The 16,952-nt window shown below is 35.5% G+C and overlaps 1 protein-coding gene and 1 long non-coding RNA gene across 2 annotated transcripts; both read left to right on the top strand.

Annotated features, from left to right (window-relative positions):
• The first annotated feature begins 2,445 nt into the window (after positions 1-2,445).
• On the top strand, positions 2,446-3,333 carry LOC25491842 (21 kDa protein). The gene has a single exon (XM_013599882.3). The coding sequence runs from the start codon at positions 2,485-2,487 to the stop codon at positions 3,076-3,078; it is 594 nt and encodes a 197-aa protein (XP_013455336.1). The 5' UTR covers positions 2,446-2,484; the 3' UTR covers positions 3,079-3,333.
• Positions 3,334-13,452: 10,119 nt separating this feature from the next.
• LOC120580060 (uncharacterized) lies at positions 13,453-13,880 on the top strand. Its single transcript, XR_005645694.1, has 2 exons — positions 13,453-13,575; positions 13,638-13,880. It is a non-coding gene; the product is annotated as an uncharacterized lncRNA (long non-coding RNA).
• The last annotated feature ends 3,072 nt before the right edge of the window (positions 13,881-16,952 follow it).

Raw genomic sequence — 16,952 nt, 5'->3', positions numbered from 1 at the left:
TTTGAGAGGTATCACCCCTAGAGCGGGTGTTGTACGGTGGCTTACTAACATTAATCTTCTTCAGTTGTTGCTTTTGGTTCTTGGTTAAAACCAGGATGAATGGCATTTTAGCTGACTTTTTATCATAATCACGAATACAACGCCATAACTCCATGTGTTGCTGAATTCTCGGATTACTATGAATGTCTTCCTGTGTTGCCATCACCAAACTATCTGGGGGCCGAAACTTGCACCAAATCCGTAGACACATCTTTAGACCGCTCCTCAACATCTACTACCAAAACCGGCTCTACAATGGACCGAACTATGAGAGGGCCAACTAGGGATCCAGAATGCACGTCATCATGTGTTACATCATAATGGTGATCCGTATGAACCGGTGATATTTCCCTACATGCGAAAGAAACCAATTCAACATATCTCTCTTGCGCGTCATCGTGCGCTACAAGGGATGAAAGTGTCGCAGTCGCATCAGAAATCTTGGGACTCTCCACCAGCTCTCGCGATTTCGAACGCTCTTGTTCCATAACATTAGAATGCACATCATTGTGCTCTACTTGAGTAACCAACATCAACTGGGATGAGAGTGCAACAGAAACATCAGAAACCTTGGGGTTTTCCACCACCTCCAGTGGTTCTGGATGCAACTGCTCCACCATTCTCTATTCGAATGAATTATGGTGATATTTACATGATGTTAGTATTCTAGTAGTGATGAATATATATATATATATATATATATATATATATATATATATATATATATATATATATATATATATATATGCTACACTTGCAATCTTTGAATGTTATCTTATTGATTGTATGTTATGTGGAATATAATCTAACCCCAGTAGTCGTTTGGTTGACCGCCTATCCATTTGTATGAATGGCATAGACGGCGTGCATGATTGAGATCTTATTGCTTGTGAGTATTCGAGGACTAGCTTGGTGCTACCTCTTTGTCTTTTGCTTGGTGTCTAGTTAGGCTTTGATTATGAGTGTCAGAACTTTTTCTTTTTATGTTGTTTATCTGTTATTGAATTTTATTTGATGAGACTATTGTTATGTTTATGAGGCCTGAGACATGATGTTGAGATTTTATTATGCATGTACTTGAGGATTATTACATGTTGATGAAATATTTATGTATGATGATTTTTCGTTGCGAGTTTTATAAAAACTGTGTATATGCATGTTTTGAAAAATTGATGACGTGACATTCTTAAACTCTTTTGAATAATTGATTTATTTAAATGATTTATTACATTGGGGTTTAAGGATGTTACAATATGCATGTTTGAATAAACTAACAAATTTAAAATAAGTTTAAAATAACAGAAAAAAGTTAACAAATTTATAATTTAATCCAAAGTATAAAACTTAATAAAATAGTAGTAATAGTAACAAAGAATATTATTCATTCCTTCAAAAAAGTAACTATTATTCATACTTATTTAAGTAGATTAATTTGATAGATTTAAATGACTTTTCTCATGCTTTGTAGTATGACATTTTTTTTCTATTTTAAAAAAATCTGATTTGATTTTGGCCAAAAGCTAAACTTATGAACATGTAATAAGTTGTTTTAATAAGTTTCGACAAACAATCTCTCAAATATTTATACCATATGTAAATCTGTATGGTCCTCGTGAACTTAACTCATTTGATAGAGACAATGCATAATATATGCAAGATTTGGAGTTCAAACTCCCGACTACCACAAAAAAAATCTATACGGCCGCCAACTTCTATTTTAGGGTGTCAATTTTATAATATCTTAAACTCGCAAAAGTTTCTCAATCCATTGCCACCACTATGTGGGGACTAAGTTCAAATCGTAGAATCACATACGTGATGGCAAATACTACTCCAAAAGAAGAATCATACTCAACTTGGACAAAGATTTATTGCTCCTAATTGGGCATGTTGGTCCTACTCACATAAATGTCACTCTTTTTTGTTCGAATTGAGACGAACTACAAACCCCACCGGTCCCAATTTTTTGGAACGAAGCTTAATTAGTTCATGCATATAGTACGTGAAAAATCACATCCTTTTACCGAATGGCACCTTGGTCCTAAAATAATTTTGAAACCCTTTGCGTAAGTGGTAAAGTTGTTGTTGTCATGTGATTGGAAGATTACATGTTCAAGTCCTAGAAACAACAAACAACATCTTGTGTAAAAAAATAGGGTAAGACTGCGTACAATACACCAAATGGCGGGACCCCTTCTCAGACCTAGCGTATGCGGAAACTTTAGTGCACCCAGTTGCCCTTCTCTAAAATATCTTCATAGTGGCGTAATTATCTTCATTTTATAAGAACGTGTATGTGACTAATTAAAAATTCTACATACCACAAAAAATTAATTAAAAAACCCAAAAGATTAGATTTTTTGAGTCCTATATATAGTGTACCTTCCTTCCCATTTTCCTCAACCACCCCAATTGAGATATAGAGTAAGATTAGAAAGAAAAAAAATGGAGGCTTTTTCTTCAAAGATGCTTCTAATAATTTTTGCCTTTAGTTTCATTACACACTTTATCCAAGCAATTGAAAGACCATACCAACAAGCAAACACATTATTCATTAAAAATTCTTGCAGCTCTACAACTTATCCAAGACTATGCTACACCTCCCTAGTGAAGCACGCTGATTCCATTCAAACGAATCACGTGCTTTTAACATGTACGGCCCTAAACGTGACTCTTGCGTCCGCGAAATCAACATCGGCTATGATATCAACTCTCTCAAAAAGCCAGGGGCTGAAGCCAAGAGAGGCTGCAGCTATGAAGGATTGCGTCGAAGAGCTGAGTGACTCCGTGGATGAACTACGAAGGTCTATCGGTGAAATGAGTCGCCTTAGGACTTCAAATTTCGAGTTAACAATGAGTGATGTACAAACTTGGGTCAGTGCCGCTTTGACGGATGAGAGTACTTGTACCGACGGATTCCAAGAGGTTAATGCTCCGGGTAATGTTCAGACAACAGTGAGAGGGAAAATTGTGCAAGTAGCTCAATTGACTAGCAATGCTTTGGCTTTGATAAATAAACTTGCCACTTCACATGAATGAACTAGATCAATTAAGGTATTGTTTTGGTAGATTCATATTTCCAGCATTATTAATGTAATTGGTGTTGCATTCTCAAGTTATGTAGCATCAAGTTGGCGTGGTTAAACCTAAGTGTGTAAAAGATTGTAAATGTGTGGTAATTAGTTGTTTAGATTTATGCCAATATAAGTGAGTGAATTTGGCATGTGTATTGTAAATTTGTACACAAATTAGTGGTTGAGATTTATACGAATATTCAAAACTCTTGCTCATCAACTCTTTTTTTTTTTTTTTTTTTTAAACTCGGTATCCGATCCAAGGACCGATTAATCTGAGGTGACCAATCCCTCCGCTCACTTGCCAGAGCAGTTCTAAGCCAGAGCAAAGCACTGTATGGACTTGTCCACCGAAATTGACATTAAAGGGAATCGAACCTGAGACCTTAAGAGAAGCATACTCCAAGATCCCAAACCAACCACTAGGCTCATCAACACTGCAATGATTCATTCTTTTGCAATCCAAATTCCAAACCATTTTGGGAGCCATGACTACTCCCAACACCAAACATCCTACTATATTTGAAACCAGTCTGCCTAATGTTATCTAGATGTGACACTGATATATGTGTTTACGTTCAATTAATTTATTTTCTCAAATTATTACCGATATCGACGTATCCGTATCTATTGGTCTAAGTCGGTATTTCATAGCTCCGTTGCGTTGGAGTCTTAGGTGTCTACCGGTGCTGATAATTTTGCTAAGATGTAATCCCACACTCCCATGTGGACATTCTCATCAAATTTTCTAATGGTATACCATCCAACCACTTATTTAGCCAAATCTTAACTTTTTTACCGCCACCTATTCCCATCAACCAACCATCCCTTATAACTTGATCAAATTTGTCTCCTCATCTAGTCATTGACAATATTATACTCCATAGCCTAATTAATATATTTTTACTTATGTCTTGCTTCAATATAGAGGTTTCTAGCTGCATATTGTGTACCGAACATATAACCGTCTTCCAAAGTACATTACCTTATTTAGAAAATCTCGACTACCATTCTAGAAGTAAGGCAACATTTTTTATTACTCAAGTCGCCATACCAAGACCACCTTTAACCCAAAACGTGAAGACTACTCAACGTAACATTGAATCCATCTCTAAGAATCATGAGGAAGCTCAAAGAAACACCGAGGCTTCAGTAAAGTATTTAGAGACTCAATGGACAGATTTCTACACAACTTGCTAAAACTTGACAAAAACCGGACACTTTGGTAATGCCTTTAACAATTCAAGGAGCGAGATGTGCAAGATGATTATAATGGGTAAGTGTGCTCAATAAAAGAGACAGAAGGCAGCCGAAGGTACGGAAGAAGGTAAGACGGAACAACCAACAAGTTAAATAACTTCGTTGGTGGCGCAAGCCGAGATACCTAGGAAGGAAGGCAAGAATGAGAAGCAAATGCAAGAAGGAAGATGAAAACGAAAGTAAAGATCCAATTGAAAAGGAAAGAAAGGAAGAAGCTTTCCATGAAGAGGTAAGTGAAGAGGAAAATCCTAGTGAAATTGGGGAGGATTCTAATGAAGTGAAAACCGAAGAAGAGGACCCCATTCTGACCTTAAGGCTTTGTTTGCGAGTTTGGAGGGGATTGGAGGGGAAGGCTTGGGAAAAAAAGAATAAGTAAGTGGAAGAAATAGAGGAAAATGGGAGAGGAGGGCTTTGGGGGGTTAACTTTTCTTCATAATACAAAACCCTCCTCATTTGGAGGAACTAAAAAATTGTATTGGAGGAGGGTTTTGGGGGGTTTTGGAGGGTTAATAAGAATTCTTCAAATTTAATTTATGTTGTTATAATATTTTTAAAATTAAAAATAAAGTAATCATATGCATTAATTTATCATTCTCTAAATAACTACTCTTTTAAATTTTTTGAAAGATTTCTCTATTTTTCCTCATATTTTGCACCCCTCAAAGCCTTTCCTTTCCTTTCCCTCCAAACTCCCAAACAAAGTCTAAGAGGTAGTTATGAGGGAGAAGAGATACCAATAATGGAAGTAAAATCAATTCAACGTAAAAAGAAGTTTGACGAAGATGAAACACCAAAAATGGAAGAAAAACTTTCAGCAGCTGATCAAAATCTTAGAAAGATTTAAAGAAGGTTCACTCGATTGGCCCATTACGCATTTCAGTCCCTAAATCGATTTCCCTCGTGATTAATGAACTAGAAAACCCCCTAGAAGAAAGCTTCTTATGTCCCTTGGAATTTTGAGCATCTCAAATTCCTTGAAAGATTCAAACCATTGCACAACCAACAATTGTCCTGTAGATCTAGATCCAAATTCTCACGGATTAATGAAGAAAGTGTTATTTTATATTTCTGAGAGAAGGAGAGCAGAGAGAAAAGCTATGAAGCACGGACGCTCCTCGGATTAGGCGTGTTCCGATGTCCGACATAGACACGACATCGACACTTGTAATTACACTGAATTATTTCATTTTTTAAAAATTATTAGTTGTGTCTGCGTGTCAGTGTCTGCGTCGTGTCTGATGTCCGTGTCCGTATTCGTGCTTCATAGGAGAATAGTAATGGATGAATTCAATAAATGGGTACAATGAGGGGAAGTTATATTTATAGGTGGAGGGTTTCAGAACAAGAGAAAGCCGATTTTTAGTGAAAAACAAAATCTGAATCGATTCAGAGAAAGTGTGAATCGACTAAGAGACTATAATGGGTTCTGGGAATCATTTGAAGATTGAATTGATTCAGATGAATATTGAATCAATTCGATGACCAAACTACGAAGATTGAAGGATTCATATTGTCTCCTACATGTTTTAAAACGATTCAAAAGTGTTCCAAAACCTTCCTATTTTCACTGAATCGATTCAAGATGTCTTTTATGCCATTGAATCAATTCACAAGTGTAAAAGTGCATAAAATATAGTTTGAAAACACAATAAAACTATACACTTTGTAATATATGATTTCCATCTCAAAGCATGTTCAATAACAAGTTTATCAAAAGTTTTATGTGTGCAAACTATATTTTTGCAAGGTGAGAATAAGTCCTAAAATTAAAGGTACACATTACACATAATCTAAAACTATCAAAGAGCAAGAGACATCACTGAACCCTAAGAAAACGAATACGATACTACAGTGAGGACCTTTAATTTTTAGGATGCCAATTTATCTTGAGTTTTCTTTAGTACAAGATTCCAAGCTTTTGGTTTTGTTAGGTTCACTACCTAATGGAATACCCAAATACAAAGCTGATAAGTCTACCATTGTTATGCATTCTCTTTCAAAATATTTTTTTTGTTAAGATCATAAAAATAGGGCATCTTAGTTGTTAAAGAAATTGTTGATATGAATATACAATTTCTTGTATATATTAGTATTGACTTCCCTTAAAAAAGTATTGAATTTAATCACTGTAAAATAAAAGTGTTGATTTTAATTTGTATACACTAAAGTTGCATTTAATTTTAATTTTTTTACGCCTGCATACACCATGCTGTGAATGCTTCGATGGAATTACGTTAAAAAATTGATCAACAAACTTGATCTTCCCAGACCTAATATATCTGGATAGTGGTGTTGATTGGCTTTTGGATAGGGACTTTCGTCAACGGCCTTCTTCTTCGATGGCAGCACTCCAAATGATCCTTCTGGAGATGTATGTATGAGTGGCGAAGGCTAAACTTAACACTCATTTGTGCCTGGACCCAGACTATAATAGTTTCCCCCAAGTTATTAATTAAGGGAGTTAAGTGATAGTTTTCGTCCAGAGCTTTCGAGTGCAAAGTCTAACCTCTTTAATCGAGCTAAATGGCATTCCAGTCCTGAAGCCTTCAGACCTATGTGCTAAGAGTAATTAGCATAAGATTCGACCTTTAGGAGGCTCAAGTGAGATTGACTTTTGTGATGAGTAATGGTTCGTTTAGAAGCCCATAAGGGATCGACTTGTGTGTATATCGGTCTTCGCCTTGCAGGTATCGCTTGCTTTGATGAGCTATGTCCTGCTCCCATTTCTCCGGATGTGGTTATATCGCATTTGCTCCTTGTTGTGGTCTAATCAAACGATCATTATATCAAATTGGGGACGCAAATGAGGCCTGGACATATGATTCTTCATTTGTAGTCTTTAACTAGCGTGGCTGCAATACTTATGTTGGATTTTTTGAATTCGTTACCTGAATTTTGAAGCTTGGGTCATGGAAGAATGATGTAGAGATTTCAACTCAGATGTTGCATTGTGTTTGGATTTTTTGCGCCGGTTCCTAGCTATTCTCACTCATGTCATTTCTTTGTAATGAAGAATGATATTTGTACAACCAATTTTAAACATTTTTTATGACAACCTTTTTTCCTCTCTTATAATTGAACAATAACAATAGAGAGAGAAAGAGGAAGAGAGAGAATATGAGTACAATGAGAGTATGAGAGAGAGAGATTTGTTTAAAAAGTTGTTGAAAATGGATGTTCAAATATCATTTCTCCTTTGTAATTGATGCTTTATTGTTCCTTGTCACTTTTTGATGTTTGACTATGTTAAAATTGAACAATAACAATAGAGAGAGAAAGAGGAAGAGAGAGAATAAGAGTACAATGAGAGTATGAGAGAGATTTGTGATACAAAATTAGCAAGTGTACTAACTTATCACAAGGTTTTAAGTCCGTTAATTCAATCTGTCCCTATAATCATCAAAGGTTTTAAGTCCGTTAATTCAATTATCACAACCTAACAACGCTTCATCCCTAGATTGTCCGTTAGATTGAACTGTATAGATATTTATGAGTTACACGCTAGTGTCAATAGTCATATATACTATTGAATTGATTATATTGGGTCAGAATCATAAAAGCATTAAGAATAGTTTATAATGAATAAACTAGAATGGCATTCATAAAGATTAAGAGTTACAAGTTACATAAACATGAGTTAGAACAAAATCATCTCTTGACCTAATCACAGAGGATCTAGCTACTCATGGCTAAAACACAAATAACTAATGTAAAAGAATGACTCATTACATGAAATTGGTGACCGAATATGAGTTTTGATGTTCTCCCACCTTCTCTCCAGATCTCCAGCTCCAAAAGTCAGTTTCTTTCTCCAAAATTTCGGACCCTTCCTTAAGAAAACAATTTCCCTTTTAAAGGAAAATTCTCAAATACGCCAAAATCGTACTCTGATAATGTAAATTAGAGCATGATTGCTTCATTAAACTCAAATCTTAGCTGGAGCGACTGCCAAATTATAGCCCGATGCTCATAAATCGGAGCACGATTTTTTACGAGACCAAATGTCACAAAACAGCTTCATAAATCGGACTCCAATGCTACAAATCGGAGTACGATTTCCTACTAGCTTCAGCATAAAAAATCAGTCTTTTTGCAGCTTCTAACTCATACAGAATCACCTGAACTCAACCAAAATTATATAAAAACTATAACGAAAGTGCTATATGACCTAGTGTCATCAATTTGTTTCAAAAGTTGTTTGAAAAATGGATGTTCAAGTATCATTTCTCCTTTGAAAAATGGAAAGATAACTATTTACCTGGTTCAAAAGCTTGGGGTACTCCGAGAGCGATTGAAGAGCGTTTGGATAAAGCTTTAGTTAATAATGTTTGGTTTGAGTTTTTCCCTCGTGCTATTCTTGAGAATCTTGCTTCCCCATATCAGATATGTTGGAACATTTCTTGAACACTTTAAATAGTTGTTGCATCTGTCGAACACTTGAAAACAATTCTGCAAAAAATTCAAACTTGAAAGCACACAAAATAATTATGTTAGATACAAAATTCGGGCTGAGTCGCGGACTAGGTCGCTCTCTTTAAGACCTTTTGCGGCTCTGCCTCAATGGTGCAACATTTATTTCTTGCCTCGTTGTCCCCAACATAGTTTTAAAACTCGGCTCGGTCATCGACTAGGCATGGGTACTGGGTCACTAAGTCAATGGTCGAACCACTGAGTCATTGATCGAACCGCATTACTGAACCGGATCAACTCGGATGACTCGGTTAGATAACTCGGTCTTGAGATTAAATTTATATAACTATTTAACCGGATTAAATCGGATTTAATCGGTGACTAGTTCATTTAAAAACTAAAAAAACTGACATGTAATATGTATATTAATAATTTTACAACTATATTTTAATGACATGAAATAGATTTTGTTTTGCATATATATTAATATTAATATAATACGTAGATTTTCTAAAAAAAATATGATGGGTATATTATTATTATTTTTGTGTAAATATTATATTTAACATTAATTTGCTCTCTTTAAAAGAAAAAAAATGATGTGTTCTTTCCTCTTATAAAATTAAAATGTAATATATTTACATATATAATATATTTCAAATTTATAATCAAGATTAGAAGTTGTTGTAGTGGTTAAGCTTCCAATTGTTGATTTTAATGTACACGGTTCGATTCCTGTTGTCCCCAATTTTTTCATATTTCAGATTTTTTTACAAGAGTCCAAGTTGTTGAAGCATTTATCGGTATTAAATGTATTAAACCGAGCATTAATTAGTATTAATTCGTGTGCTTAACGACTAATTATGACAAATTGAAAAGAAAAAAATACTAAACCGGATTGACTCGGAAAATCGGCCGAGTCATCGGTTTCCACCGGTTTTTACCAAGCCAAATCGATTTTAACCGGTTCAATTGCATAACCGATCTGATAAACAGCTCGAATCAGGTACACCACCGATTCACGGTTCAACCAGTCGGACTGGCCGGTCCTAGCCGGGTTTTAAAACTATGGTCCCCAGAATAAAACAACCCTTCCAAACTTAAGTATGAATACTCTCTGCACAAAGAGAATTCACCAAACCAACACATCACCAAAACTGCTTGGTATACGAAACAAAAGATTAAAGAATTTCTTTTAGAAATCAACTATTTTCTTGTCACTAAAAAATTGTTTTCTCAACCAAGTTGCTTGGGCTCCAGTGGCAAGGAGATCCTTCAAAGGACGTACTCGAGGAATACTGAGTTCGATTTCCAGTGGGAACAACGCTTGACCAGTGTGTATGTCTCTACGCATAAGCCGGATTAGTCGCCCATCTTTAAAGGATCGGAAACCGATGTGAAAGCCAAAAAAAAAAAAAAATTGCTTTCCCCGTATTCTCAAATTTCACTTCTTTCTATTTTTCTGAAACTGATTTCTCATCTTAGTCTATGGAGCTATCCACCTTTATAAAACCCTTTAGCAACGTTAAAACAATTTAATAATAATCAATGTCATTCAAGGATGGTTTAAAACATATTAAGGTCTTTCAAAACATTAGAAGTTTTGTAACCAAAACTAACCTATTTAAGACCAAATGATGTTCACGGTCAAAGAGGGTAATAACCAAAAGATATATACTTATTTTATTTATTAATTTTGACAAAATCACCAACAATCCTCCACTTAAATCAACCGTGGCTAAAAGGTTTGCTTTGTCTTCAGCCTATTACAGAAGTGCAGGTCATGTGGGATGCTTTCACCGTTGGTCATCTTTTCAAGCCAAATACAAAGAAGTGGAATGAGAATTTTATCCTGTATATGTTTAATGTAGAAACATCTAATCAGATTCTACAAACTCCCATTTTACAATCAGTTCATATGGATAAAGCAACATGGAGATTTGAAAAGAATGGCTTGTGCTCGGTGCGCAACGCATATCGAGAGATTATTAACAGTAACAATGTTCTACTCTAACATAGGGTTTCAAGGAATTGGAATATAATTTGGAACCTTAAACTCCCACCCAAAATTAAGAATTTTTTGTGGCGTATATGTCGAAATTGTTTACCAACTCGTATGCGGTTGATCACAAAAGGAGTCCAGTGCCCCCCAACTTGTGCCATATGCGACAATCATGAGGAAGATGGGAAACATCTGTTTTTTGCGTGCAGTAAGAGTGTTGGGTGTTGGAAGCGGCTGGGATTTTGGCCCTCAATTCAGCAGATGTGGTCTCATACTGCCTCTTGTGCTGATGTAATTTTTTCTTTACTCCAGCAGCTAGACATCGCTCAGCAGCAGATTTTTGCGGTTACCCTTTGAAGCTTATGGAAACACGGGAACAACAAAGTGTGGAATAATATTGTAGAAACAACTCAGCAGATTGGTGACCAAGCGGTGGCTTTCCTAAATAGTTGGAAGACCGCGCAAGAGACAAGGATTCACAACTCGCCGGAAATCCCGCACTTCGACATACGTAAGTGGTCAAAACCAAGCGTCGGGAGATTCAAGTGCAATGTTGATACTTCCTTTTCTGCTTCTCTCAATAAAGTAGGCTTTGGAGCTTGTATTCGCGATGCAAATGGAAATCATGTTATAAGCCGTACTGAGTGTTTCACACCTTTACTTGATGTGGAAATGGGAGAAGCTACATGACTCCTACATGCTATTCGATGAGCGAAAGACCTAAATTTGGTAAATATGGATTTCGAAACGGACTCAAAAGTGGTAGCAGAAAGTATCTATAAGGGAGATGGGGTCTCAAATTTCATGGCCATAATACACGATTGTAGACACCTATTAATGACTGATTTAGCGAACTCTGATGTGAAGTTCATTAGGAGACAAACCAATAGTTTTGCCTATAATCTAACTAGGGAAGCACTAAATCATCCTAGTTTCCATTATCATCCTAATATTCCACATTCTATACATACTTTGATTAATAATGAAAGGGAAATGTTAACTGGTGCCCCCGGGGCACTGGTTAAGGAAGCCAAATATAGCATAAGTACCTTGAAACTTGTATAGTCAAAGTTTAAAAAGTGTAAAGAATGATGTTTTCAATGCAAATATTTCCTATTTCCTTTTTTGTTTCCTTAGCCAGTGCCTTGAGAGCACTAGTTAATAAGACCCATAATGAAAAGCTATAAGCTTATTTCCCTAAAAAAAAAAAAAAACAATCCTCCACTTAATTTTATTAAAATTCATTTCATCAAGCAGTAAGATAATCCAACATAAGATTGAACATAAACAATAGTGTCCGTAGACTTGAACTATTGCGTAGTGATGATGCTTTCGAATATACTAGAGTGACTCGTAGTCTTGAACTCAATCTCAGACAATATTACACGCTCAATCTTTCAGGGTGCAGTTCAATAGCCCTTACATTATGATCATACACGTTATCCCCGTGTAGTGAACGCTCTAAATTTTTTTCCCAATTTTACGTGAAGCGGCAAAACCTCCACATTCACATAGGTGAGTCTATCAAGAGTATTGATGTAGCTCTCCATATGGAGTATAGAACTCAAAATTAATTCAACCTTTTCATTCACTACATGATATCATGCTCCAAAAACTAAATGAGACTTAAAAAAATTCTTTGCATGATTCACATCTCTATATAAGTTGTTATTACCCTAAGAAACCAAAGAGCCTGTTTAAAACACTTCCAAAAAACTCTTTTTTAGTTTTTAAAAACTTGAAAATTAAAAACTTTTTTGCTATATTATTTTTTAAAATTACAGTTTTGGAAACTAATTTGAATTTTTTAAGTTTGAGGACTAAAACTAAAACATGTAAAAGAATAACTATTGTAAGAAGAAGACTTGTATATTTCAAAAACTGAAAACAAAAACTATTTCAAACCGACTCTAAAGAATTTCTTTTAGAAATCAACTATTTTCATGTCACTGAAAAATTGCTTTCTCGGTGTTCTCAAATTTTACTTCTTTCTATTTTTCTAAAACTGATTTACCATCTTAGTCTATGGAGCTATCCACCTTTATAAAACCATTTAGCAACGTTAAAACAATTTAATAATAATCAATGTCATTCAAGATGGTTTAAAACATATTAAGGTCTTTCAAAACAATGATGGTACGGTAGAATGAAGTTTTGTAACCAAAACTAACCTATTTAAGACCAAATGATGTTCACAATCAAAGAGGGTATGGCTCGACTCCAATGTATTCGGTGGCGGAGCCCTTCATGGGCTGGCCCACCCGGAAAATTGAAAAATCAACGATTATAGGTTTATTTTGCGAGACTTTATGCAATTTTGTGTCGATTTTATGTTTTGGTTGATCCAAATTCCTGCAAAGTGGTGTAGTGGCCCACCCGAAAATTTAAATAGTTAAATTATAGGTCTATTTTGCGAGATTTTATACAATTTTATGTCGATTTTAGGTTTCGGTTGATCCAAATTCCCGCAAATTGGTGTAGTGGCACATCCGAAAAATTTAAATAATTCAATTATAGGTCTAATTTGCGAGACTTTAAACAATTTTTCAATAGTTAATTTTAGTGGCCCACCCTGACATTTTTTGCTGACTCCGCCACTGAATGTATTGGGCGGAATTTTAGGTATAAAAATGCATGGAAGCTTGAACTTGGCTTTAATTATTTGTGTGATAGGTGGACTATCTATAATGGAATTTTGGTACCTGAGAGACTTCAGTGTTGCGCAGAAGATATGTCCCCTTGGAGATGCAATAATTCTAAACTCTACAAATGTCGGGCTCATTCCAAGAGGTAACTCCCAAACCACTATGAAGACTTTAACCATGTTTTTTTATTGTTCTTTTGCTGTGCAGGTTTGGTATCAGAAAGACCCTAGGGATATGATTCAGCGTGCGATTTCCCACGCAAGCACCACACCTGACACCATATTTGATCAAGAAGAGAGAAAGAACGCGGGTGAAAAGAATGACTAATATCGTATTTGTTTATTTTTTATTTGTTTTCCCTTCGGCTGACTGTATTCACTGATGTGAACAATGTTTGTTGTAAAGAGCACTAATATTACGAAATTGTCACCGCGTTTATCTTTTCCCTCAGTCATTTAGTTCCACAGATGTGAAAACTATTTAGTATCTATTATTCCTCTTAGGCATTTCCTCAGCTGGTGTGAAAACCTTCTCCAAAGTTCTTTCCCTTCAAGTATTTCTCCACTGATGTGAAAGCCCTGATGTCAAATGTAAATTTTCTAGTAGTGTTTCATCTTTTACATGAGCTATAGAGCGAAAATTCCCAAAGCCTTGCTTCCACTCTTTGAAGCCTTTGGAAACACAGTAACCTTAAGCTTTGGCAAGAAATATCATAACACAGTTGCTCAGGTAATTGATTGTGTTGTTCATTTATTGGAAGACTTGAAACTAGCGAATCCACATGTTGCAACAACTCGACATTAAAGCACGGATCGACAACTTTATAGCAGCGTTGCTCTGACAATTATACCTTTATGGTCGGTTCACACCGCTGATCAAGATGATGCTGACTCCAGGTTCAATTTGGTGACAAGGCAATTTTGCGGTGGCAGCCACCATGGCGTTGTCGTGTTAAATGAAATGTTGACGCATCTTTCTTTGATCAACTAAAAGAACAAGTATATGTACTTGTATCCGTGACGAGGAAGGAACTTTTGTGTTGGCAAAAACTATTCCCATATCTCTGAAATGTCATGTACCCATGGGGGAAGCGTTGACGTTATATTATGCAATGCAATGGCTGAGCGACATGTCCTTCAACAACGTGGATTTCACATCTGATTCCAAAGTTACTATAGATGCTTTCCATCAGGCAGGTTGATGTTACGGAGATAGTCAAATTAGATCCGTGTGTCGACATTTGTTCACTTCACAATTTACAAACTCCAAGGGCGAGTTCTATAGACGACAAACAAATGAGGTAGCTCACATTCTGGTAGGGTTGCCACATCATTAGCTAGTTCCACTACTTATTATAATGTACCTCGTTATATTAAACAACTTATTATTAAAGGTTAAATATGTTTTTGATCCCTATAAATATGTCAACTTTTCATTTTAGTCCCTCTAAAATTTTCTTTCAACTTTTCTATTAATGAAATGATAAATATTTTTCCTTAAAAAAATTAAAAAATTTATCTTCTAATGATTTAGTTCTCTCTAATTTGCATTACTGATTGAAGCTCCATCCCTTGGAGATTCTCTTAGCCTATGAAATGTTCTAACAAACTTCTACCATCTTTTTTTTTTTTTGTGGTGGCCAGATTCGAACCCCAGACCTTGCATATATTATGCATTGTCCAAATCAACTGAGCTAAGCTCACGAAGACAAACTTCTACCATCCGATACGATTCTAGGGGACCAATCAATCCGAAGTTATCTACAAAATCTGCTGAATAAGATAAAGAAGAACCGACCAAGTGGGATGTGTCCTAACTAACTAACTAATTTGAACAAAATAATTGGCCCATATTGTGTCCTACTTTGTTCACATTGTGCAAATGCTTGTTTCTTTATCAAATAGTGCTTTGAATTGATAGCATGAATTAAAAATTGTGATGTTTCCCCATCACGTAGAAAAGGAAATGAACCTCATACCCCACGTCAATTACAACTTGATAGATGATTTTAGCCTCAAAAATCCGAAAAAAGAAATATCTTCAATAATTCTCTAATCTCCTTTCACTAAATAGGCCCCATGGTCTTTAGGGTATCGATTCCATCGCCACCACCATGTGGGGACTATCCAAATAGTAGAATTACAAACGTGGTGGCAAATACTTCCTCAAATAAAAAGGCTAAAGAGGTCTTAAGTTTGAGATCGATAACAGATTTATCATTTAAGTTATTTTATTTACACACGAGTCTTTGTAACAGATTAATTTTAAGTTATTTTGGTCACACATAAGTATCTTAAACGTTTTCAATTTAGTTCTGGTTATACTGTTCGTGGTGTATATGACTTGTTGACATCACAGGAACAACCTCATGTTCATCAAAATATGAAATTAATTTGGCATAAACAGGTTCCTTTAAAAGTTTCTATCCTTGCTTGGCGACTGTTGAGGGATCGTTTACCTACTAAATCAAATTTGGTGGAACGTGGGATTATAGCTGTGGAAAATCGGTTTTGTGTAACGGGATGCGGGCAGGTTGAAGATGTGAATCATTTATTTTTGTCTTGTCCAATTTTTGGTGCATTATGGCCTTTGGTGCGGGCTTGGCTTGGTGTCGAAGGGGTCGATTCTCATACTATCTCCGATCACTTTGTGCAATTTATTGAATATGCAGGTGGTTTGAAATCGCGTCAATCATTATTTCATTTGATTTGGTTTCAATGTGTCTCGGTTTTATGGAAAGAACGGAATGATAGGTTATTTCAGAATCGTCAAAGTTCTATACCACTATTGTTAGATAAAGTAAAATCAAATACCTTGTGGTGGTTGAAAGCTAGCAACATAGTCTTTATTTTTGGTACACATAGTTGGTGGTCGAGCCCGCTTCTATGTATGGGCATTGACTATCCTTGATATAATTTTGACAGGGCTGTAGTCTTTATGTGATTGTTTTGGCACGTCTTGTGCTTCAACAATTACAGTGTTTATCGTAATATATTCCATTTTTGTTTCTTCAAAAAAAAATTAGTTCTTCTATTAATCAAACATTACAAAAACGATGATGTGACATAAGGACTAAATAAAAAATGTTTACAAACTTAAAAGGACTTATGTGTGATAACTTAAATGATCAATCTAATACAAACATCAAACTTAAAGGACTTATGTGGTGACCAAAATAACTTAAAAGATCCAGTATAATTTAGTAAAAAAAAAAATCAAACTCAACTTGGACAAGATATGTTTCACTCATTTAGGCTTGAGGCCCTACTCACATAAATGTCACTCTTATCAGTTAAAATTGAAAGGAAAGATAAACACCAACTAGCTACTCCTAATTATTGACACAAGCTTCATTATTAGTTCATAGTATGTGCACAATTGAAATTCACATCCTTCCCGCATGGCACACCTCGGTCCTCATAAAAAACCGAATTTTTTAGTATGGAACAAATTCTCAGATCCTTTTTCTAAAATATCTTCCTATTGGCTTAATGTAGGACCAATTAAAATTCCACAAGTAAC

This window comes from Medicago truncatula, chromosome 4 (assembly GCF_003473485.1).
Source record: "Medicago truncatula cultivar Jemalong A17 chromosome 4, MtrunA17r5.0-ANR, whole genome shotgun sequence".
NCBI classification, from domain to species: domain Eukaryota; kingdom Viridiplantae; phylum Streptophyta; class Magnoliopsida; order Fabales; family Fabaceae; genus Medicago; species Medicago truncatula.
This window is presented reverse-complemented; position numbering and strand designations above follow the sequence as displayed.